The sequence below is a fragment of the Semicossyphus pulcher genome, unplaced genomic scaffold, assembly GCF_022749685.1.
Source record: "Semicossyphus pulcher isolate SPU_LCO1_2020_fin unplaced genomic scaffold, fSemPul1.0.p SCAF_3, whole genome shotgun sequence".
Taxonomy (NCBI): domain Eukaryota; kingdom Metazoa; phylum Chordata; class Actinopteri; order Labriformes; family Labridae; genus Semicossyphus; species Semicossyphus pulcher.
The window spans coordinates 15,223,504-15,247,744 of NW_027211704.1; the positions used below are offsets into that span (position 1 = coordinate 15,223,504).

Genomic DNA, 24,241 nt, shown 5'->3' on the forward strand with positions numbered 1-24,241 from the left:
TTGTTTAAATGTGAAATTATGAGAGTAGTCATTATGAGATTGATTGAACAGTATGTGAATAAAAGCATGTATAGATTTAAAAAACAAGATCCATCTGAACTATGAAACTTGTCCATTTTTTCCAACTCTTGTTTTATTTGTGTTATTTGGACTTTTTATTAATAGACAAATAGTGCAGTCCTGGTATGGAAACCTAGACTAAACTTATTTAAACGACTGCAATAATTAAGCTCGGCCTACGACTGAATCACAGCCGTGATGATATTTAGCACAACATCACGACCTCAAGCGTGACATTGCCTTTATACAACAGTTACACAAGCAGCAAATAGTAGTAAAAAGTAAAAATCAAATACAGGTTATTTTTTGAAACTGAAACTGGACTTTTGTTGCCCAGCAACCCAAACATTCTCCTGCACATCAGCTGTTTTCTATCATGTATATTTATCTGTGGGTTTAAATTTATCATCAGCCAGTTAGATAAGAGTCTGCTGTGTGATTCAGAGGTACCAGCTGTACACGTGGAATGCCTCTTGTCCAATCAGATTGCTTGGTCGGAACTAACTGTTGTATTAAGGATAATAATAAACATAGTTATAACTAATAGAAGACCACATGATTAAGAAAAACTAGTAAAGTGAAATAAAGTGTGTAAGCATTAAAGTTTTTTTAAATGAAAATACACAGAAGAATCATCTTTTATTTTTACTTATCATTTTGTTGGTGTATAATGGGGAAATTAGCAGTACTTACACAGGGCATTGTACATATTAAAGCATGGTGTGGAAACGCATTCGGACTGTCAAACTACTCAGCCTGTCTTCTGAATGCTGTCAGTGGTCGACCAATCAGAAATGTCCAGCGCTGCAAGTCCCACCCAGCAAGTCCCTGTACATTCACAAAGTACCACCCCCCATGCAGGGACCTTTTATGGGGTTAAAGGAGTCTAAACTCCGGCGGTAGAAACACACTTTTACTCCTAAAGTCCCTTGTGAAAGTTCATGCGGTGGAAACGCAGCTGTAATGGTCAAGATCCAAATGTACGATAAGAATTTGCCTCATGTTTTCCAGCTGCTGCGGTATTTCTTGAGTCTTAGTCTTTGAATGGGTCTAATGAGGATTTTCAACAACATCTCTACATTCGGCTGAACTTCATGTTCTCTTACCCATTTCAGTTTCATATACAAATTATTTCTTGTTCAGAAAAGTCTGTTGCACACAACATATATCTATCTGATGGTATAGCTGTTAAAAGTCCCCTCTCTCTCTCTTTGCCAAATCATCAAGTTCTGACGCATAATCCATCGGACAGCCTTTAATTACATCTGATGTGAAAAGTCCTGATCAATACTTTCCGACAGGCCGAGCTAAATAAAAGAAATCAATAAGCTGCTGACTGTCAGTGAGAGTGGGACGAGAGGAGGAGTCAGATGTTTCTGTGATGACAGTTCGGACATGTTTCTCACATCTGATGCTGAGATTTGACATTTCATATGTAAACATTTGGCACTTTGTTGTTGATTGTGAACCGTCAGACTCCAGGCCGTGACCTCTGAACCCGTACGATGGGCGCTGTGGAGATACCGGCCGGTTTGCGGGAGCTGCTGCAGGGATACACGGTGGAGGTGCTTCGCCGCAGGCCGACAAACTTGGTTGAATTTGCGGTGCAGCATTTTACAAAAATTCTGGAGGGCCAAAAAAAAGACCAAAAGGCCAAAAAACGCAGCGCCAAACCTGCACGGAAAGGAGTGACCTTTGAAGGAAAGTCAAATAAGGAAGAGGAGGAGGAGGAGGAGGAGGAAGACACTGTTAGTGAGTAGTGTTATGTTGCTGTGTGTTTGTTTTCTGCTCCAACGTCACACTCAGGAAATTGAGAAATTGTCCAAAGACTGAAATAAAAGCGCTCAATAAGAATGCTGTGTTGAAGGTCATGGTCAGGCAAACCTCCATGTCTACAAAAAGCAGAATAGTGTATGTATACATTGAAAAAAACAACTAATTCTACTACAGTCAAATAATACAAAATATCGCTTATTAAAAACACAGTATGCCCTCAACAGTGAGGAAGGCCCACACAGAAATGAGAAACTGTAGTTAATATATTCCCCACTGTCCTCTTTGCAGAATCGACCACAAGTAAATACAACCGCAGAGTTTCAGGTCAGTAACTGGAGCATTATGTGTAGCACACTAAGTCATGTACACACTGTACAGTATGTGAACCTGTCTGTCCTGCTGCAGTTTGTGCAGAGGCGTACAACCCCGATGAAGACGAGGACGACGACACAGAGCCCCGGGTCGTGCATCCCAAAACAGACGTGCAGCGTCGCCGACTTCAGGACGCCTGCAAAGACATTTTACTGTTTAAAACACTGGAGCCGGTACAGCAGCACAGACCAGACAAGATGAAAGGATGCTTGTCTTTTGTCTGAGGGTTTTATTGTTGACACATTTAAATAGTACGAGTAGCTAAAGTGTATAAAATAAGACAAAATATATTCCTGATCAGATGTTGTGCTTACTGCTCCTAAACTACAACATCGAGCAGAAGCAGTCCGTTTTTATCTGGACCAAACTCCTTAGAAACTTTCTGTCTGCTCCAAATTGCAGGATGATAAGCCTGTTATATTTGCCTCTACCTTTTATTCAAATATATTTAAGACATTACAAGTCATTTCTTACACTGTAGCAGCACTATTTTATTCTCCTTTTATACCGTTTTATTCGCTATACCTTCATTAATCTTGCCTTACTATTAAAAGTGTTGTGTAATGCCCTTTAGGAGCAGTTCTCTGAGGTGTTGGACGGCATGTTCGAGGTGTTGGTCAAACCTCAGGAGCACATCATCGACCAAGGAGACGATGGAGACAATTTCTACGTCATAGAGAAGTGAGTGACGGGAATGTTTTTTGTTCATGACATTTAAACTCGATGAACTGTCACTCTCATCATGACTTCTACTTCCTGTGCGTGTGTCATGTCTTTAACAGAGGTGTGTATGATATTTTTGTGGAGAAGGATGGAGCGAATGTGTGTGTTGGAAAGTACGATAATAAGGGTAGTTTCGGTGAACTGGCTCTCATGTACAACACGCCACGAGCTGCTACAATCGTTGCAACACAAGAGGGCGCCCTGTGGGGGCTGGTGAGTGTAACAAAGCCTTATGATAATCAGAGATATTATGCAGTAAACAGTGTCTGATGGAGTGTGTATGGAGCTAACTACAGACAAGCTAATCCTCCCTGTATGCAATCAGTAAACAATGATTTTTAATTTTCAGGATCGAGCTACATTTCACAGACTCATTGTTAAAAATAACGCGAAGAAGAGGAGGATATACGAGGCCTTCATTGAGTGTGTTCCTCTCCTGAAGTCTCTTGAGGTTTGTATTATAACATTGACTCTGCAAAAAGGTGGATTTTAGCCATTTTGTACTTCAGGTTTGTCTGCAACAAATTTGTTGTCCCAGCGCTTCATTCTCTTTTCACAAGCTCTCAGAGAGGATGAGGATTGTGGATGTTTTGGGAGCACGAGCGTTCAAAGATGGAGAGCGCTTAATAACACAGGTACATTAACACTGGGACATTTACCACTTCAATAATGACACTCAACAGTTATTAGAGGTGGTGTTTCTGCTGCTGTGTGCTGCAGGGGGATGAGGCCGACTGTTTCTACATTGTGGAATCAGGAGAGGTGAAGATAATGATCAAGAGCAAAGTAAGTGTCCAATACTGTAAATGACTGCAGGACTCAGAGGTTTCTTTGTGTATTCTCAGGGTTGTATCTGTGCTTGTTTTTTCTATTAGGTAAATATAATTCATTGATTAATATATTTATTTTTTAATGTAGTTTGTGATGTTGTGAATGAGTGCAGGACTCACAGTTTTCCTTGTGTGTGTTTCAGACGAAGGCAGGCCAGCAGGACAACACAGAGGTGGAGGTGGCTCGGTGCTCTCGAGGGCAGTATTTTGGGGAGCTGGCGCTGGTCACCAACAAACCTCGAGCAGCTTCAGTTTACGCTGTGGGAGAAACCAAATGCTTAGGTATGTTTAGGACACCAGTGGTTGTCTTTCGTTGTTTTAAGCAGCGCGGTCATTTTCAGTGTTTTACAACTAGATTGTGGCTAGAAACTAAACTTTGGTTAACTGGATGTAGGAGGCAGCAGGCCTACAGAGGATGAGGCAAAGATCGAACACATTAACTCCACACACAGTTAGTAACTGTATTTTTTAATGCATGTTCACAAAAAAAACAGCTGGCTCATTCTGTGGATACTATATTCAGACTGGGTTAAGGGGCACAGTACCTGGCTTTACATCAAAACAAGCAATATGTGTGTCCAGGGGCCAGAATGGGCCAGAGCCCAATAAAACTGATATCTATCTCCTCCATGTTTCCAGCTCTCACCAGCTTAATCCTCTGTCTCACACTGACCAAACACATGTAGGATGTACAGAGATAGTTTGGGGACATGGCACAGCAGCAGAAACTTTACATTATATGATGAACCCTAATGCTTTACTGCAGCGCAAACAGATAAACTGCTACACAGTTTATTCTGTGAAATGAATGGGCATAATGCCACCGTGCACAAGATGAGTCCATCGCAGCTTTCAGCAAAAGTCAAATATTGTTTCCTCTGGAGAATTGCAACATCTTTCTCAAATCATTTGTGCTGCTCAAATTCAATAATGTTTGCAGCATTAATATAACTCAACTAATCCCTTCAGTAAAGACAAGGCCTGTAGGTTAGTGTAGATACTGTAGCTGCCTCAGTAAGAAGATTTAGTGAGAAAATGTCAGAGTTTTGTGACACGTAAATTAAACGCAGGGAAAATAAATGTCTGGGTAGGCTTTGTGGGGTGTTGTTTCACTGTGTTTTGTGGACTACACTGTGATTCCCATTAAACAAAAAGAACTAAACACTAATAAGGAAATGCCCTCACCTATCCGCTGTAATGTCAGGCTATTTTATTAGATTAGATTCAATTTTAAAAATGTGCCACCTAAAAGGTGAGGTAAGAGAATCTAGTTTGTGGTACAGCAAGTTTTATAGTTTCCACAAATCCCACTTTAACCCGTGTGTGTGAGTGAATATGTGGTCTGATAGTTGAACAGTTTCAACATGTCACAAACAGCTTTCAGCAGTGTACCATCATTGTGTACATGATAACTAATACTAGACAATAACAGAGTAGACAGACGTTACCTCTTACTACAAATACTTTCTGTTGTTTCAATATGCTGATAGGAAGGTTTCGAGTTCATGGAGTAAGCTTGTGATGTTGGGAGTGTTTCCATGGAACCAGCCGAGTAACATCTGGGATTAAGAGAGCAATTACTGCACTGTCCCCCGATGTCAACCTGACAACACATATGGGATGAGATGGAGAGCAGGACGGCAACGTAAACAATCTGTAGTTGCTACATGATGCTGCTGAGTCAGCATGACACAGAAACCCGACATATTTCCACACGTGTAAGAGGGGGTCCACTCAGAATCAGGAAGTAATAGAAATGCAGCTGAAGAAGGGGGTTTGATTTGGCGAACTTCAAAGACTAAAGCTGCATCAAAGCTGCACAGTCTGCGAAGGATAAAAGAGCTTTAACAGGCAAACTGGACAAATCCATAAAATTTCTGTTGTTTCAATGTAGTTTTAAGAAACTGTATCCACTGATCCTCACAGTTTCAACACATTACAAATAAAGTCGCCCCATCTGTCACGTTTGAAGCAGAATGTGGCCAGGGAAACAAAAGCCTAAAAGGATGAGACAATCTCAATTTACTTCCTATTTCTTTCAGTTATCGACATCCAGGCCTTTGAGCGTTTGCTGGGACCCTGTATGGACATCATGAAGAGGAACATTTCCCAGTATGAAGACCAGCTGGTGGCCCTGTTTGGCTCCAGCGTAGATTTAAAACACTAGGACGTGTCATTTTAAAATAAGGTAGAATTTTTGTCAAACATAGTGCATGCAACACATGATTATCTTTAAACTAATATAACATACAGCCTTCTGTTTTATATTTTGTAAAATGTCCTGTTCCTTTTATGGCCCTGCAACTAATTCAAAATGTTTAGGTCATAAATAAGATCATGTTTCCTGTATGAAAGTCCTGATAATCAGCCAACTGAAATCTAGACGACAGTAAGCATGGAGCTTAAATATAACTGATAAAAGTCAGTTTACAGCAGGTGAGCTGCAGTTAGTCACCTGACAGCCCAATGACATTGACAGACTCGTCATGGACCGTTATCAAAATGAATGCAGCAGATTTAGAGATATTTTCTTTTTAAGTTTATGTGTTAGCCTTTGTCAAAACCTTCATGCCTCCATTACCCACAATGCAACTGAGATGCCAGTTGTATATTCAGGCGATAATGCTAGTTGCGACTAATGTCATCTGGTTGTTACAAAGCCAAAGCAGAGTAATGGAGCAAGCAAGCCAAGACCCCCAGATTTTATTTGTTTTTAGACTTGATGTCTTCAGTACCAAACGTTATACGATTACAAGCAGTTCACTGCTCAGAAAAGGCTTCATAGTATATTTCTTTTTCACATATGAAGTAATGATCAAATTTAAATGTTCTTTTGCTAACTTTTCCTTTGTATTATTTACTTAAACCAGTTGTTTGACCCATCAATAATATATATTGGAACTAAAGAGCTATACTGCAACTTGAGGCACAATTAATTTGCCACTTTGGTTTACAAATTAAAGGCTGAATGTTTAGTAGTTGTTTATCACAAAAGGTTCACGTTAATTTACTGTACTGTGCTGGTCATGATTCAAAAGTAGAGTACAAGTGCTGCACCATTTCCCCTTTTAACTCAGCCAAACCAATAAAATAGTTTGAAATGCAAGTGTAACCTTGTTTCCAATACATTGCATGTAATAAAAGTAATAAAATGATTGAACTCACACAAGCGTAGCCCCTTAAAAATGAGGATTCTGTGTTATTACACACATGACTTTAAAAAAATAAAGAATTATATCTTATATATTCAAGTTTTCTGGAGTTTGTTTTATTTGAGTTACAAAATATGAAGTGCCATCAGCAGACTCCACAGGAGAGTTTGCCAACCTTCTGTGTTACAAGTATTTACACCCAAAAATCAAGGCTATCCATCGAATTTTCCACACTCTGTTCTGGCATGTCCCAGAGTTCAAGTCTGTGTCAAGTTGTCCAAGCTCCATTGTCAAAGTTTAAATATTTAAAATATTTACAAAGTCCTGTATTCAAAAACTCCCAAATCATACTGTAGCTTGTTCAATGCAAAGGCAGGTGGCCAGAGGTGTAACTGCTTCAGTAGTGTGAGAAAAATGAGCAGAGCTGGTGGAATTAAAGGATTTGTTAAATGAACGTGGTCCTCTACAGGGTCTCCATTATTTCACAAATTAATTCTTCCTCCTTAAAAGAAAGCCTGGGTGAGGAAGTCTGTACATAATTTAAAATTACGTGTTGAAATGTCTTCTAAGCCATTGTGACACAACAGCTGCTATGATCCTCTCATGTGAAGAAATGAATATGACAATAACAGACTGAAAGAAAGAAAAAAGGCCACCCGGATAGTCACTCAATCTTGTTCATCAAACATCCTGATTTTTTTCTTCAGAGCATCTCCGAACATTAAAATAAAACTCCAATAAATAGAAATACAGCAGAGAAATGGTCAAATAAGACTGGATTCTGGTCTGGTCCATCCCTGAGTTCTTTTGAGAAGGACAAAAATACCAGACAAAAGAAAAAAAGACTGATGGAAACAAGCAAAACGTGTTGATAGGGTACATCCTACACATTCCCATTGTGTCCAGGAAAAAAAAATTCTTATATTCCTCTGGTTTCCTGAGGCTCATTGGTGAGAACATCCATTAATGGGAGAGTTCCCAGCAGTGAAGGTTACACAGAGGTGATGACAATCATGAGGTGTGGTGAGATGCTGGAGATCCTGTTTAGAAGGTCAGGGGCGAGCTGGGATAAGTGGCTCTCTGAAAATTCACATGGTGGGAAAATCTGGAGCACATAGGCAGGCTGGGAATAAACAAAGAAGACATCAATTACACATGATGTTACAGAGCACCAACAGATTTAATGCCAGAAGGTTGTCAAAAGTTAATCAAGGATTATGTCAGTAAGAAAAACTTGGGAAAACAGATTACAGAGAGAAACCTTTGCCCATAACAATCGTGTCTCACCTGATTTGAACCTGGGTTGGGGATATTGATGATACCAGCAGCCAACTTTGTCTGCAAGTAGTTAATGAAAGCGGCCTTAAGAGCTTGAGTTTGGTTTAGGACATCGTCTTGATCTCGTCCACATGGTAGAGCAAGTAGAAGACAGAAATCACTGTCCCCCTGTAGAGAAAAAGATACATGTTTTAAGCAGACTCTTAAGAACAAAACCAGAACATGATTCAAATGGAGTAGGACAAAGGATGCATACAGTCATTCTTCGGGCTACACTCTCCAGTTGTGAAGCCTCTAGTCTCATTCTCTGGACAATCCTAAGCAATGCGCCTCCTTCTTGCAAGGGCAGTGATCGATGGGCCAAAGCTTTGTTACCACAGACAAAATGCAACTGGACTGCAGCTGTGTCATTCTTCAGTGCCAGCAGGCCTTGCCACACAATAGGGTATTTCTGTTATAATATGAGACAAAACAAAGATAGGTATGTCAGACAAAGCAAGCTCTTGTTCACACAAACAACCCTTAACACAATGAGTTTTGTATTACCGTGAGCAACTGCACCATATTAACAGGCTGCGTCATCTTGCCATCTGGTTTGGCCTGAAGGTCTGCACCCTAAAGAATCGAAAAAATAGGGCAACGTGTCATGAGCAGTTTCTTTAACAAGAAAATAGCAACCCAGCTTTGCATACACACTCAGTTGGTCAGTCTATTCTTGTTTTCCCTGTATAAAATATTACAATAATATAACCTTTATGTACCTTACCTTTAAGTCTTATTGCAAGGCTGTTGTTTCAGACTGTATTAGATTTAGTATGGTGTATTCAAAAAACAAGAGTGTTAAGTGCAGTGAACTCACCAAAGTCGGTGTGATGCTCAATGGTGGCTGGTTGAGTCCAACGGGAGAAGTCTCTGGTATTTGAGAATGGATGCCTCTTGGGTTAGAATATATTGATGAGTACTCTGGGAACGAGCCACTTGGTCCTGGTGTTATCAGCTGAACCCTCTGGGGAGATGCAATTGCTTGCCCAGATTGTCGGATTCCCATCATTCCATCTTTCGGAAGAGGAGAGTGTGGCCTCTTTGCTTCCAATGGCTTTGTAATATCCTTCTCAGACACACCTTTAGATAAAACGTGCGCTCTTGGAGACAAAGATAAGGGTAGGCTGGAAGGTGCTGAAGACGGAGGAAGAGTCTCTTGAATATGTCCAGAATGAGGATCTGCTGCCAAGCGCTCTCCCTGTTGGTGCAAGAGCACACGCATATCCCTTTGTGCTATGTACGTCTCTAACTGGACATTACTCCTCAAAGGTCCACGAGGATCTGACTGCATTGTCTCTTGTTTTAGCTGTGTGCCAGATTGCCTTCCTGGAGCCTGGTGAAAGCGTCTGGGTTCTTCTTGTTCGCCCTCATGACTCCTCAAAGAACCAGGGTTTACCTTGAGGACCTTGTCTCTGCCTACAGCCTGGGGTGAGGTGGGCCGTGGCTGCATGGAACCAGACCAGGCAGAGGCAAGAGACTCACCATGAATCCCATAGCTCATCACAGATAGAGGTGGGGTATTGACTCGAACATCTCCTTGGACAAGATGCCCCACTGGAATCGACTGTGTAACCCGGTGAGGAGACATCCGTCCTAATCCTCCAGGCACACTATGAGGTGGCATGATAACAGACTGCTCTGGATGATGTACACCAGTCATAAACTGTTGCATGGCAGGAAGGCCAGTAGGCAACATCACTGGTATGCCCTTTGGTGATGAAGAGCCTATTGGTGAAGATACTTTTGTAAACGGAGAGTGTGGATGACCCGTCTTGCGAGGTGATCGTGGTTCTTGTTTGACCGCACTAATATGCGATGGAGGTCTTTCACCGGCTACTGTAACAAAGCCTACATGGTTTCCAGGTGGAGAGGGCAAATGAGGACTTATAGCAGGACTTATAGCAGAAGTCCAAGGTGGTTTCGCTCCATCTGAACTGTGATGATCAGCACTATCCATTTTCTTTGGATGTTTCATTGGCATGTACTCCTGATGATAACTCGGGTTACCTTGTGTGAGACGCTTTACTACTCCTTGAGGTCCAGATTGGTAGGTAGATTCCATCTTTTCCAAAACGGTGCTTTCTTGTTTAATTGAAGACAAAGTTGACTGAGTCTTTCCAAGATGCCCATGGTCTGTCTGTGATGAAGGGCCTTTTTGAAGTCCTGAATGAGAATGACCATACAGTTCTTGCTTTATCTGGGGCATGGATACCAACTGCTGAGATTCCATATCACTAGCTGTTGCTTGTGGGATCGGACTAATTTTTGCACTTATCCTCTGTGGTCCCTCTGTTTTCTGGCCTGAGTGGCTCAATACTACCACTCCTTCAGACGTATTTACTCTTAGACCTGGGCAAGATCCTGTGCCAAGGCTGGGGGTCTCAACAATGAAGCGTGCAGTACTTCCACCCTCATCACCAACATGGTACGATCCAGTATCCTCTTTGTTAGGCCTATAGGTTTGTTTTAGAGCCATGTCCACGGAAGGATTCCCAATGTTCATGTTTACTTTGTCATCAGGCTCAGGAGGGTTGCAAACACGACTGATAACAGAGGTTGCAGTAGATGCAATAACAGAGATCACAGTCTTTGTCTCAGGAGATTGTAGTGAAGATGGAGGTCGAACAATGGGTGGAGCTGGATGAGCTGGCATTCTACTATCCAGTAGTGGCGGCTTATTTGGCACAACAGCTGAGGGAGTATTACTCTCAGAGAGGTTCTGATCTTGCAGGGAAGGCAGATTACTAGGAATGGAACCACTGCTTGGCAGTGAAATATTTTTGTGTTTCATGAGAATTTGTCTCAAGTCACTTGTGCCATGAACAACATCTGAGTTTTCAGGGTCCAACTGTAAAGGCTGGTTTTCGTTCGATGCCAACGGCAAGACAGGTGAGGAGGACAGTCCTGTTTCTTTAGACTGGTGGCGCCAATCTGGTGGAGAAACAGGAATTCTACTTGTTTGAATTGGTCTAAAATTTTGCCTGTTAGCTAGTGGAGACATAGAAGGGGGGATACACTCAGGTGGCACCTGTGGAGGCTTCAGACACACTGAACTTTTAGACTGGGGAATAACTGATTTAAGATTTTGATTCTGTTCCTCACAAGATGACTCTAAATCTGCATTTTCAAATGTAGCTTTGACAGCTGAAGGCTCAGGCTCTGGCTTCCAAGAAGTAGGAGTGATAACAGTAGCAGTTGCTGATAATGGAGTTGTTTCAGGAACAATCTTTACACTAGAAGCTACGCTCTCTGCTAAAGGAGTCGTAAATTCCTCACTTGTTAAACTTCCTTCCTTTAAATCTTTTTTTACTTGCTTTTGGCCTTTTGAACGTTTAGGTGTTTTAGGTCTTCCCCTTAAGACCTTCCTGGGTGTGGTTGAGAAGACAGGCTCCTCCTGGGTAGTGGGTGGATTTTCAGGTTCATCTTCCTTTCCAGGCTGAATTAAGTCTTGTATCTCAGGTTCTGAACCTACATCTGCACTTGGTGGAGGCGCCTGGGTTAAGGATACAGTCGATTCCTCTGCAGTTATTGAGTCAATAGCAGCCATAAGTTCTGTCTCGCTAGCAGGATTAGAAGGCTTTTCTTCCTCTGGGTCACTTTTTACTTCTGTAACAGAAACGGGTGGTGTCGGTGGTTCGGTTGGAAAAGTTGGATCTGTAAGTTTAGCTATGTTCTCCACAGCCTGCTCCAATTCCCGCTCCTGAGAAATTAAGGTTTTTGTCTCCATGGGCTCTTTTAGTTCCAAATTTGCATTTCCCATTTCTTCACTGTTGGAGCCTCCTCCAATAGCATTAGTGCAATTTGAAACATTATCACTTTGGTCCCCAGGTCTTGGTTTTTTTGAAGAATCTTCTTGATTACCAAGCTCATCCTCCCCTAACTGAAGAAGGTCTTTCACCTCTGTAACATTTAGTCTGATTTTGAGGTTCTTTAGGACAGGAGACTTCGGAGTCTTTGTCAACTTAGTCTTCCCTCTAATAATCCTGTCTTTTTCCAAGATGGGTTTCTCCTCCAAGACGCGGGGATCTGTCTCTTTCCCATTTGATTTGCCCCCACAAGCCTTTTCAAGGTGAACATCTTTATCTTTGCTCAAATCTCTTCCTTGTTTGTCCTTGTCCTCTTTCTTTTGGTCAACTTTTATTGATGGATCTTCTTTAGATAAACTTGATGGATCTTGCAAGGCCAAGGAATCTTCATCTGTAAAATCAATTTCCTGATCATCTTCAACAACATCAGATTTTTCCCCCTTTCTTGATGATCCAGACCCTTGGATTGTGGACATCGGATTTAATTGACCCTTTGTGCCATGAGGGGATGTTTTCCCTTTTGACACTTTTGGAATTCGTTCACCACTTTCTGATTCATTTGAATCTGTGTCTTTATGGTCAGTTTTTGATTTTTCTACTTTTACTGTTGAAATCTCCTCACCTTGTCTGCGATTCTTGGGAGGACGGCCACGCCTATTCGCGGGGGTTGGAGCAGGGGGGTCCTGTTCGATAATTTGTTGTTGTTGTGAAACATCTTTGTCTGTACCACGTTTTCTTGCAGAGCGCGGTGAGTCCGTCATTTCTTTTCCAGAACGAACTGGTGCATCATCTTCAACAGGGGTAGCATACACTGATTTCACATTTCGTCGTCTTGTTCTGCCTATTGGAATGCTTGGCTCCGATACATCAGGGTCTGATCCATGAATTGGAGATTTGCCTGTGGACTTGTTTTCAGCTCTTGGAGATGATCCACGTTTCAGCTTCTCTTTGTCAATGCGCTCACTCTTGCGTGTTGCTTGTTTCTCAGAGCCAGATGCAGAAACAACAGGAACTGGAGAAACTCGCGCAGGGGATTGTTTGGACTTTTTTGTTTTAATTTCTTTTGTTTTATGCTCCTTCTGTGGTAAGATTGGCTCATCATTTGTGTCATTGTCAACAGGCATCTGCACTTGACTAAGTGGAAGTTTTTTCTCTCCCTCAGGCTCTGCTACTGCTTTACAAGTTGAATAGGAATCTTTCTTGGATACATCCAATTCCTCTGAAAGACTAGGAGGTATGGGACTGCTGGCTTCTGGCACTTCTGGCTGGGTTGTTTCAGGTTCCAGCTCTGCTTCTGAACTGCTTATAAACTCATCATGAGAATCACGCCTGCTAGATTTTTCTGTAGAGATAGGTTTTTCATCCTCAGTTATAATATCCAATTTCTCTTCAGAAGGAGAAAGCTTACATCTATCCACTGGATAACTGGGTTCTGTTGCTGCTGTTTGTGTAGGTTCAGAATCAGATGACATCTCAGTTGGTGGCTGGTGCACCGACACAGGTTCAATTTCTTTTAATTCTTCCTTTACCTCTTCCTTTATCAAAGACAAAGGGGGATATGGTTCAGGGGCTGGATCTAACACAACACTTTTCTGTTCTGCAGGAGAAAAGTCCTTGACCACAGATTGTGTGACCGGCATAGGTGTGAGTCGGGGTTCAGAAATTAGCTCTTCAACAGGACTGATGGGTTTAATTTCTGGTTCCAGGATTGATTCGGTTGTTTCAGGGGACTGCAAAGCTTGTTGCTCTGTAACAGTTGCTTTTTCCACATTCTCATCTGTGAGATTTGCGTCTACTTTTGCCTCTTGTATCTGCTGAGTTTTATTCTTCTGTTGTTGTAGTCGTGTCAGTTCCAAAAAACGACTATGGAAAAGAACAACTGGCCCTGAGTCAAGGTCACCATCTACTGTACCTTGCTGACCAGGGTGTTGGTTTTGTGTATGCTCAGGTTCTTCATGTTTACGTTCTAAGTGTTGAAGTCGTCTAGAATCAAGCTCAAATACGGGGCTGTGAAGGAAGCGGGAGGCAAATAGTTCCCTGCGTTCCTGTTCCTCTGGCTTAGGCTCTTCTTTCCTGTCATCAAGTTTATCCTCAGATCCACTTCGAATCTTTTTCTTTTTCATGTACCAGGAGGGTGTGGGTCTTGGTGTTGATTCCACTTTCTCAGTATCTTTTCTGTTGCGGAAACTTGCAAAGTGAGAATCGTAATCTAAAAATGACCAGTTATCGTCTCTGGAAGATGAGAGCGATTTTGCACGTTCGAGCAGAGCCTTTGTATCAGGTGTGATGGTCTGGTCAAGTGCAAAGGAGTAGAATTTGTTCCTTTCAAGATGTGCTAGTTTGGGGTCTGAAAACCTGTCAACCCTTGGCCTCTCAGAAAAAGGCATAGATGTTGAGGGCATAGGAGAGCGAGGTTTGGCATCCCTGTCCTCCTCAGGGTCGGATCTTACTTCCCCAGGCTCTAAGTCATGCCAAATACCATATTCCAAACGCTTGCAATTATGACTGTTTTTACCAAGACTTCTGGAGAAGTTCAGGTCAGGTAACAAGTCCTGTTTTACTCTGTTCTCCCATCTTTTTCGTTGCTCTTCTTCCATATTAAGTAAAGGAGTGTTTGGCTTGTTTATCTGCGTGTTATGTGTCCTTTTGACTAATAGCTCCAGATCAGTGTGAATTTTGTCCTCATTTCTGCTCAACTCTTTCTGAGAAGGATCGACAAAGTCCTCATCTGCATGGTGAGGGAAGTGTTGATGCCCTGGAGAGTGGGTGTTGTTCCAGTCAGGATCTTCACTTTTTTGCCTAAAGCTCCTGTAGACGCGTTCCCTCTTAATACCGGAGTCAGTGTCAAATTGGTCTAGTTTCTTAAGTTTGTGAGATGGGAAATTATCTGTGACATCCTCAGGTGGTTTACCAACTTCATGCACAAGACTGCGATGTTCCAAGTCCTCTGTTTCACTTCCCTGGGGACTTCCTGGTTTGTCTGGTATGTCAGACTCACGCTGCTGTTGCTGCTGGTGCAACCGTCTATTTTGCTCCATTTGCTTGCGGTAACTCTGAGAGAGATCAATGTCAACGTGGTCTTCCTTTGTCTTAGCACTTTTCTCAGTGTCAGTATTTTGAGTACTGTATTTGAAAGCGGGATGGGGTTCTTGTTCTCTTACACTGCTTTGATCTGAAATTCCCTCATGTGAAAACCTTCTGGATGGCGTATGCCCTGGATGTCGTTTTGATTCTAGAGGGTCCAAAGATCCCTCTGATTTCTCTCTTTGTCCCCTAAGGTCCTCTTGACTATCTTTCTGTGCGCCACTTTTATCAGCTTTTAGTCTTGACTCTCTCCGTTGTAAATCTTTGTGTTTGTCACCGTCTGACTCTTTCAAATAAGTGGCACTAGCACCAAAGTCAGAGGATTGAATACCATCCTCCTCCTCATTTCTGCTTCTTTTCTGACGAATAGTTCTTCCGCCAGAATCTGCAAAACGCCTTTTTCTTGCAGCAAGGCGATCTGAATCTACTGAAGAATCTTTCCCGTCATTTCCAACATCAGACTTCAGATGTTTCTTCAGTCGATTTTTTCCTTCCAAATCTAAATTCTCCCCTTTACCAATTTCATTTCTTTCACTTTTAACAGAGTCCTGATGAGCAGTTGACAATGGATTTCCACTGTCACCTTCCCCCTTAGATTTTTGCCTCTCATGAGGATCCTGGTCTGATCCCCTTCCTCTTCCAGACACTCCATCAAAACCAGTCTCAGGCTCAGTTTCGGTTAAGGCTTTGGATGGGGATTGCCCCTTTGCTTTCCTTGATTTATTCTTCTCTGCTTTGTCACCTTTCTCTTTTCGTTTTGCACGTTTGGTTTTCTCAGCACCTGCCACACGATCTGGTTGACTATTCTTCTCAGTCTTATCACTTTTAGAGGCATGATCCAGTAGGGCCTTTTCGGATTTGTCAAAGTGTGGTGGGGACATTGAGCTCACACTGCCACTTCGCTCCGAGGACTGGCTGTAAACCCGTCTTTCTGCGTCTCTGGGAGCACGCTCAGATGGCGAAGGTGATACTGTTGGAGTAATAGGTCGCCTTGGATGGGAGGGGCTCCACCTGCTGCGGTCGGCCTCAAAGCGTTCACGCTCTCTTTCTCGCTCCCTTTGAATATATGTGTATTTTCGGATGTCTTGCTCAAAGGGGTCTCTGTAGTCCCTGTAATCTCTTGGGTCTTCATGATAACGTGGGTCAAAGTGATCACCCTGATAGTGTTCGAGTTCAGGAAATCGGTCTCTGCTGCGAGCAGCGTAGTCTCTTCGAGCATCCTCTGGATAGAGCCCAGGGGTTCTTATATTCTCATAGTATGCCCTTTCTGCTGTAAATTCATGGTAAGGAGGCCTGCGTTCCTCTCTGTAGGGTGAATAGAGAGTATAGAGAGGACAAAATTAATAAATTCTGTTCATTAAATAGTTTTCTTAGGTTGCATTGTCACTGTCAGATTAGGAAAAAGTGCTAACATATTTTGCAACGGAACTATGCTAAGGATGATCACCTTAGTACAGATATATTTCATCAGGGTTAATTTCTGAAATGTCTAAAATAGAAGTGTTAAATTCTAAAAACTGACAATGTCTACAGCTTAATTTATACACATAAAACACATTTATCATTTGAATTAAATTAACAACATAGGAAATGTACCGTCGTTCAGCTGAGATTTCATAGAAGTCTCTAATGTCTTGACCAGATGCTTGCATAGATCTGTAGAATGCCATCTGACTCTCTTGACTTGCAAAATCCACCTTTCACATATAAAAAAACAGAGTAAGAACACACAAATATCTACATACACAAATCAATATTTTTCACAGATCAACCACATAGTGGTTAATGTTTACCTTTATTTTATTGCCACCAATCTTCCAACCTTTGGTCTCCCTTACAGCTGCCTGAGCAAAGTCTGTGTTGTTGTACAAGATTAGGGCCATCCCTTTCAATCTATCAAACACAACCTAAAAAGAGGACAAAAAGATATGATGAAAACTTTGAAAACTACACAGCATTATATTCAAAAGCTGCTAATCTTATGTAATGACCACTGTACCTTAACTACATGTCCATAGCGGCAGAAATGCCGTGTGAGGTATTGTTCTGTGATACTGGTGGCCAAACCGTCTAGCCAAACACACGTTGTGGGCATACTCTTTCCAAATCCGAGCTAAAAGGAGAAAGAAGAACATGCAAATTATATACACAGAAAACATCAGACTGCTAACCCACTCAGGTCAAAACTGTACTACTGTTTATTGTAAACAATACCTTAAGCCTGTTGCTCCCCAGATACTCCCCATCCATCTTCTTAATGGCCTTGCAGACACTGGCAATATCAGAATACTGCACAAAAGCATACTGGGGAACTCCATTTACTTTCTTGATGTCAATGTCCTTGGGTAGTAAAGAGAGAACAATTAGAAACATTAAATAACTAAATGTAAAATGGACCAATTAAAAGTACACAGCTAAATGGTAGCATACCACAATTTCTCCAAAGCGTTGGAAAATGTCCAAAAGTTGTTGATAACTGGTGGTCTTCTCAAGGTTGCCTATGAACAGTGTCCTTGTAGCCTTTGGGTGAAATTCATCTATCCGCCCATCCAGGGGCCTGAACTCATTTTCACTCTCTGTTTCTGAGGGAAAGGAGAGTTTTCTCATTAATATTAGGACATACTTAAATGTAAAGGTCATATTCTCCACCATCAGCTTCAAAGTACAGTTTGATAAAAAAAAAGGTTGTTACATAACTCTGGTTTTATTAATTACGATACCGTTTCGTAAATTTGACATCCCTTACCTGGACCATTCCAGGCAGTGACTTCAATGAGCATGCCGAAGAACAGCTTTCCTTTGGAGACATTAAGGGCTTTTTCTTGATCCTCTTGCTGTCTAAAAAACACCAAACCATAGCGGTCTTCTGATGCTCCATGGATCTGCACTGAAGTCACTTTCCCATGTTTCTTGAATTCATGGAAAAGTCCATCTTTTAAACTTGTGTCTGCAGAGGGTGAAAACATATTACTTTTTATTGCCCACCTTAAAAAATAACCCCCCCAAAACACTGAAAACAAATTTATTTTTGACCGAGTCTACATACGGAAGACAAACCATTTAGTTTTTTGCAAATAATGTGATGGATATGAGAATGATGATTTCATTCCTCCAACAGCCTTCTTTCACAGCTTACATTTTTCTTGATTGAAACTTGAACATGGTGACATGATCTTTTGGTGCAACTTCCTTTTGATTTAGTTCATGTTTTATCGTGCTGTGAACGCAGTTCCAATTTAACTTAAAACTTGTAAGACATGTAGAAACTCACCTGTGGAGCGCACTGGTAGGTTTTGCACTTTAATTCCAAAGCTTCTGCGTGGTTCATCTGAGTCAAGCCCCATAGAAGACTGAGCAGGCGCATGTGCAGCCGACGACTGTACAGAGCGTGCCCGAGAACCATCGCTTGAACTGCTGTTTGAATCACTATTTTCACGAAGAAAAAACAACAGAAACCAGAGACACTTGTCAGTGTGAGTCAATTACGTTTTTGTTAAAAACCTCTAAAATGTTGTCCATTGACTAAATTTGAATTTGTTCATCCAGTCACCAAACAACATGAAATATGCAGCCATGCTATCATCATAAAACAAAAGTCACACCTTCCACTGCCTGTGCTGCTGGTGCTGCTGACAGAGTCGGAGCTTGAGGATCTGCTGTGGGATCGAGATCGTGGGCCTCTCCCGGGGGACAAAGGAGCTCTTTTAGGGGAATGAGGAGTTTTGGGGGTTTGTCCTGTGGTCCGTTGTGGGGAAGGATGCCTTGACTGTGAGGAATGAGATGATCGGCTCCGACGGTGATGGTAGGTTCTATCAACACGTCGGCCTCTGTCATCTCTGTACAGGTCACGTCGTGTAGAGTTAGTAAGAGTAAAGGGGTCTCTAATTCTAGAGTCAAAATGGGGGTCTGATGCCTCAAAGCTTCCAGCGATAGCACTGCTCCCTTGGCCAGCAGCAGCAAACATAGACCGATCTCGGTAATAATCAGCATTGTAGTGACGCTGCCTGTCGAAAGTGCCACTGCGGTCATGGTGTCCGTAAGGGCTGTGGTCATATGCACGTTCACGGCTTTCTGAGCTACTGTAAAAGAAGAACAAGGAAGAGAGAGGAAAAGAGTCACTATGATTCTCAACAATAAAGCAAAAACACCAAAAGAATTGCCCGTTAAAAGTTATTTTGGCATCTTAATTCACAAAACTGAAAATTAAAATGGGGGTTTAGAAATGACAAGGCTGAGAGCAGGCGGGATATGATGTGGTGTCAGTTTAAGTAGCTTAAAACTGGTATTAAGAGCAGTAGAGCCAGTGTTTTCATTGTACAGATCCTGTCATTCAAGCTTTTGCAAAAGTTTCTAAGGCGGTCTCTGTCTAGTTTTGATTTGTCACCATGGAAAACAAACACTGGCCTCTTCTATGGGGTTCCAGTTTGCTAGCAAAGAAGAGACAAGTGCTGACTCAAATGTGTGGAAAAGAACGAGTCACAAGTTTCATGACCAAAGTTGCACGTTGTCATTCCATTGTGAGATATGGGACTGTATTAAGGTTTCAGATCCATGAGAAGAATCTAAATTATTAAAAATAAAATACTAATTTTGTCACAACTAAAAAAGTTTTAAAAATAATTGGATTCTTCAAGACATGAGTTAATGGGGTCAAACTATCAAATGCTGTAAAGAGTTAAATGAAGGAATTGTATGGTGCTGCTCCGGTCTCTAAACTGCCAGTAGCCTGAAATGACATTTAGTTTTCTCAGAGCAAAGAGTAATAACAACAGCAATTTTCTATACTATAATTTTAAAGTACATTCATTAACAGTCCCATGAAACAAAGCTGCCCCAGACTTTTATAGTCACAACGTTCGTTTTAATTTAATTTTGAAGACCTATTCAGACTAACAAATAATTCATCAATGTTAAAATGCTGCTTTTTCATTTACTTTCGCTTTAAACAAAAACACCGAGCACTTTTGGCTCCTCTGGGTTTCCCGGGGAGCTGATTTCAGAGGCTGACTGTTCATGAAATACTGCTGGCAAGAAAAAGAAAATAGAAAAATGAATCATTTGTCTTTATTTTTTAACTTGACAATTCTAGCAGAATAGTTGGTGCTACGGACATTTTTAATACCATGCTGAGTTTAGATCAATTTGTTTAATGTGAAAACAAAACTAACTTATACGTAATAATGTAAAAAGGATCCGTTATAGAAAGAATTGACTAATAATACATATATACATATATATTCCTCTCAAAGTAATCTTTTCCCTAAAAGCAATGCAAAACCTTATATTAGACAAGGCACTAAGTAAGGTTACAAAAAGAAAATATGCAGAGGGCAGAGAAATACCAACCTTTTGGAAAAGAAGTTACCGAAACTAATCCAAATAAAATCTAGGTGGTCAGAATGTGAGAGCCCGAATGAAAAACCAAGGGTAAAAATCAACTGATCTAATTAGGCAAAAAACGGATCTCTTGAATCGCTCTGCACGTTATCTTCAAATACTGTGGAGCACCAGGACAGAAGATTGTTGATGAGTAATCCACAGTTAGGCTACTTAATTCTCTTCACTGGATGGAAAAAGGGAAAAACAAAATAATCACAGAGATGGACCTTTTTATGGATTTCAGGACATGTGGTTTTTAAAAAAAGGAACATAGACCTTTATAAATACATATGGATTAAAAAAAAGGTGATCAACTTCAGGGCAATTCAGCATAATCCCGGTTGACTTTACAGTAAGTAGGTGCCTGAAGGGAAAATACATCCAACTGGATCAGTCTTTTCTTGTAGTACGAGTAGGTAGTATGTTCCAAAGTTTAGGATTCACGTGAAATTAAAAAAAAGTTGAAAGATTTATTCCACTGGTTGATTTCAAGTAGTTGAGCACCGCACAAGCTTGTTGACTCGCAGTAACTATGACCACGGCATAGAAAATCCTCATGGGCTCTTGACATAATCCCAAAATCCATGGATCTTCATCGGGTGTACGCACTGGAGGGCTTCATCATTTTGTTGCAACATTTCAAGTAACTTTGAAAAAGTTATCTTCGACTATGTAACATATATGGAATGCTCTTCTCATCACTGAGGCCTGACACAGCTACATCCACACTTGGGTAATCCAAATGAACTGCAGCTAAACCTACAGGGGTCACATCCGTACATCCAACATGGTGCGTCAGTACTGTGTACATCCAGGAGGGTAGATCCCAACTATACGGTCTTCATGTCTCTTCATGGCCATCAGTCCAAAACAGAATAGCTCCACGAACATTGTAGGCTGTGGATCCTCAGTCTTCTTGGTAAAGCCTCCATATTAGGGTTGAAAACTGTTAAGAATACGCATTAAATCTTATTCTAAAATGAATGAGAAAGCCTAGGACATATGGACCACATTGGGCTTTCTTGTGATTTATAACAAATGTTAACGTTCTTCCATCCACTTGTGCAAAACTTAAATCCATAACAGGCGTATCCACCGACACAAAAATGTTGTAAAAGTAGTCCAACCATCAGCTGTTGCCCGGAGTTTAAAAAAAATTGACAGCCCGAGATGGGGAATCCTTGAAGCAATGATATAATGCCTAAATAGATTCTTCAGCGAAAAGTACTTCCTTTATAGATTTACTTCCAGTTGAAGCGATTCCATGTAAAAAAAACGAGGTTAGATTCCGTAATTAGGAAAAAAAATATCCAAAAGCTCCCCAAGGTAGTTTCCGACAAAATGTAATAAATCCAAAACTCACCAGGATATTCCTTGCAGATGTAATATCCAAACCCGATGTCAAACCTTGAATTATAGTTACCTTACCAAATGATAATGTGTAGTTAATTTACATATATCCCGTGGGAAAGGCGAGTCAATTATGATGAAAAGTGGAAGAATCCCTAATTACCTTTGTGTAACCCCCTTGAGGGATATATCCCTTACGAATAACCCCACTATGTGTTTGGGTTTTACACCTATCCAAAACTTAGATTCCCCTGGATTTACAGGGGAGGCCGTGTCCACTTACCCATCTATTCTCCGTTCATAACGTCCCTCCCTGGTGTGAAGGGACACAGGTGGGCCAAACACTGGACCAACTGTTCCCCTAGAGAATCCTGTAACGTCTCGACTGCTCGAGGGGGAGCTGTCTTCAAGGCCCCGAACAGCACTAGGCACTGACCCAGGTTCATTGTAGTCTGTCCGAAGGTCCCTATCTCCCATCTTGTTGACGGCATTGTGAGCCTTCTGCGCACTTTTGATATCCACAAAATCCACAAAGGCTGCCACACCACCTTCTGACCCTCTCTTCCGTAGAACTTTAACACTTTCCACACGTCCATACCTGAGTGGGAATTATAATGAAAAACAAAGAGGAAATTACATACATCACCTATGGATAAGGTAGGAACACATATCTCTGTATGTTAGAGTGAGGCAAGTACAGAACTGGAAAAGTACTGATACTAAAAGCAAACAATAATTTCTTCTCATAACCAACCAAACTTTACAGTCATGTTTCCTTTTGAACCATAACACAAGAATTAATCATCTGAATTAAAATATTATCACTTAAGCAGTGCCTGCAATTAAATACTGGATGATCACACTAGGGTGTTACAAATATTGACAGTGTTGAGGTTTCTTAACGACTTCAGAGTCCTTATATTACTCAAACATCCCTCTGGGACCTTACATGTTACAATTGGTGGTGTTTAACAACTATAAAAAGCATATTCTTGAAAACATTAGCTGTCACCAGACCACTCTAATGGTCCACCCAGTAATTATTACTGTATTTAATGTTTGAGTGTTTTATTAATAACATATCGAGTGATAAATAATCGCGATGTTACATTACTCTCCGTCTTCTATGAACACGGGAAAGCATGCCAGTGTATACTGATAGCTCTATTTAGATTCAAGCGCTTGCTTACTGCCAGAAGCAAAACCTTGTTTGCAATTCACTTGTAACTTGGCCAGAAAACAACATGGAGCACTTAGAAAACATCAACACCAAGTATCTGAGCAGAATTTAAGTATAGTGATGGCTCCCACCGACAAGCAGCACAACAACTTGCTAACATTTGATTATCGAGTGGTCCCGCTGATCGGTGGCAGCTTTTGGCATTTCCTATATCTGAATATTTCACTATCAAAACAGTTGAACAGACGAATAACGCTATGTGTCAGACGTTTTGTCAAAATAGTACAAGTTATTTAATGTAACGTATGTTATTAACGCTGCTGCCCAGCTAACATTAGCTGCCTTTTGGCTCGTACTGATTATGAAAACGTCTTGACTTCCCACAAAATGGTCGGTAGGGTGGTAGCTCGGTAGCTAGCAAAACTAGCTAGCATACTTGCCTTCTGGCATTAGCAGAAGTTAGCAGAATACTTTAATTCTTGTACATTTATGCTTCAGGGGTAATATTCCCGACGTTTCGTTTTCTCAAATATCGCTGTGCTGCAATAAGGCACAGGCAGCACACATGAACCACCTTGACTTCTAAAACTTAAAAAATGCTAGCGTTAGCTGCATTAGCATCAGTCGCAGGCTACCCAGCGTAACTAGCTAACCTTAGTGCTGCACCTAGCGCGCGCTGCTTCGCCAACAGAGATCACTCTTGCGTAACCTACCGTTTAAAATGCTCCACAATTTTCTCCTCTCGAACATGTTCGGGTAAATTTCCCACCCAAAGGTGTCTGGTTTCCCGAACCATATTGCGGTTTTCTTCCCCCCTTCACACACATATGATCTCGCACGTTTCTAATCCCTGCCGGTCGGAGATCCGCCTGAACAAAATGAACGACGGTGGATTCCGTGAATAATCTGGGCCTGGTAGCCTGGTGCCCGTTTAGCTTTAGCTGCTGCGTCCTCGGTCCATGCACGTGAACGCGCCTGAGACTCGCTCCTGGTAGTTTTGGGAGCGAGCTGCGCGGTCCCTGGCTTGGTGTGCCGCGCGTCCTCGATAGTTCAAAATATACGCAACAGTGAGCACGCGATTTTTCAAGACCACCAGCCACCAAACTGTAGCTCGCCAGGAAGGATTGTCTGCGGAGTCACAGCGATGTTTTTTGAAAGGTAGCCAAGGTTACGGACTGGAGACCACACTTTTACGTGCTGGTATTTGAT

General features: G+C 41.6%; 2 protein-coding genes across 7 annotated transcripts; one reads left to right on the top strand and one right to left on the bottom strand.

Moving 5' to 3' along the window:
• The first annotated feature begins 1,565 nt into the window (after positions 1 to 1,565).
• On the top strand, positions 1,566 to 5,968 carry prkar2ab (protein kinase, cAMP-dependent, regulatory, type II, alpha, B). 4 transcript variants are annotated; one of them, XM_069677925.1, is made up of 10 exons: positions 1,566 to 1,816; positions 2,138 to 2,160; positions 2,242 to 2,381; positions 2,783 to 2,889; positions 2,991 to 3,144; positions 3,281 to 3,382; positions 3,492 to 3,566; positions 3,652 to 3,717; positions 3,905 to 4,043; positions 5,804 to 5,968. In XM_069677925.1, the coding sequence occupies exons 1-10, from the start codon at positions 1,566 to 1,568 to the stop codon at positions 5,926 to 5,928; spliced, it is 1,182 nt and encodes a 393-aa protein (XP_069534026.1). In that variant the 3' UTR covers positions 5,929 to 5,968. The 4 variants fall into 4 exon arrangements, with proteins under 4 accessions (XP_069534026.1, XP_069534028.1, XP_069534025.1 ...); XM_069677927.1 differs by having other exon boundaries at positions 2,242 to 2,297; XM_069677924.1 differs by having other exon boundaries at positions 1,566 to 1,812; positions 2,125 to 2,160.
• A 1,054-nt stretch (positions 5,969 to 7,022) lies between these two features.
• On the bottom strand, positions 7,023 to 24,008 carry LOC138605354 (msx2-interacting protein). Of its 3 annotated transcripts, none has more exons than XM_069677548.1 (15): positions 23,746 to 24,008; positions 22,136 to 22,450; positions 18,726 to 19,199; positions 18,395 to 18,549; positions 17,870 to 18,070; positions 17,554 to 17,705; positions 17,338 to 17,463; positions 17,123 to 17,236; positions 16,917 to 17,030; positions 16,720 to 16,820; positions 9,051 to 16,428; positions 8,738 to 8,806; positions 8,448 to 8,642; positions 8,201 to 8,359; positions 7,023 to 8,036 (listed from the first exon to the last, which is right to left on the bottom strand). In XM_069677548.1, the coding sequence occupies exons 1-15, from the start codon at positions 23,826 to 23,828 to the stop codon at positions 7,905 to 7,907; spliced, it is 9,768 nt and encodes a 3,255-aa protein (XP_069533649.1). In that variant the 5' UTR covers positions 23,829 to 24,008; the 3' UTR covers positions 7,023 to 7,904. The 3 variants fall into 3 exon arrangements, with proteins under 3 accessions (XP_069533649.1, XP_069533647.1, XP_069533650.1); XM_069677546.1 differs by having other exon boundaries at positions 18,726 to 19,202; XM_069677549.1 differs by lacking the exons at positions 22,136 to 22,450; positions 23,746 to 24,008 and adding an exon at positions 20,470 to 21,093 and having other exon boundaries at positions 18,726 to 19,202.
• Positions 24,009 to 24,241: the final 233 nt, after the last annotated feature.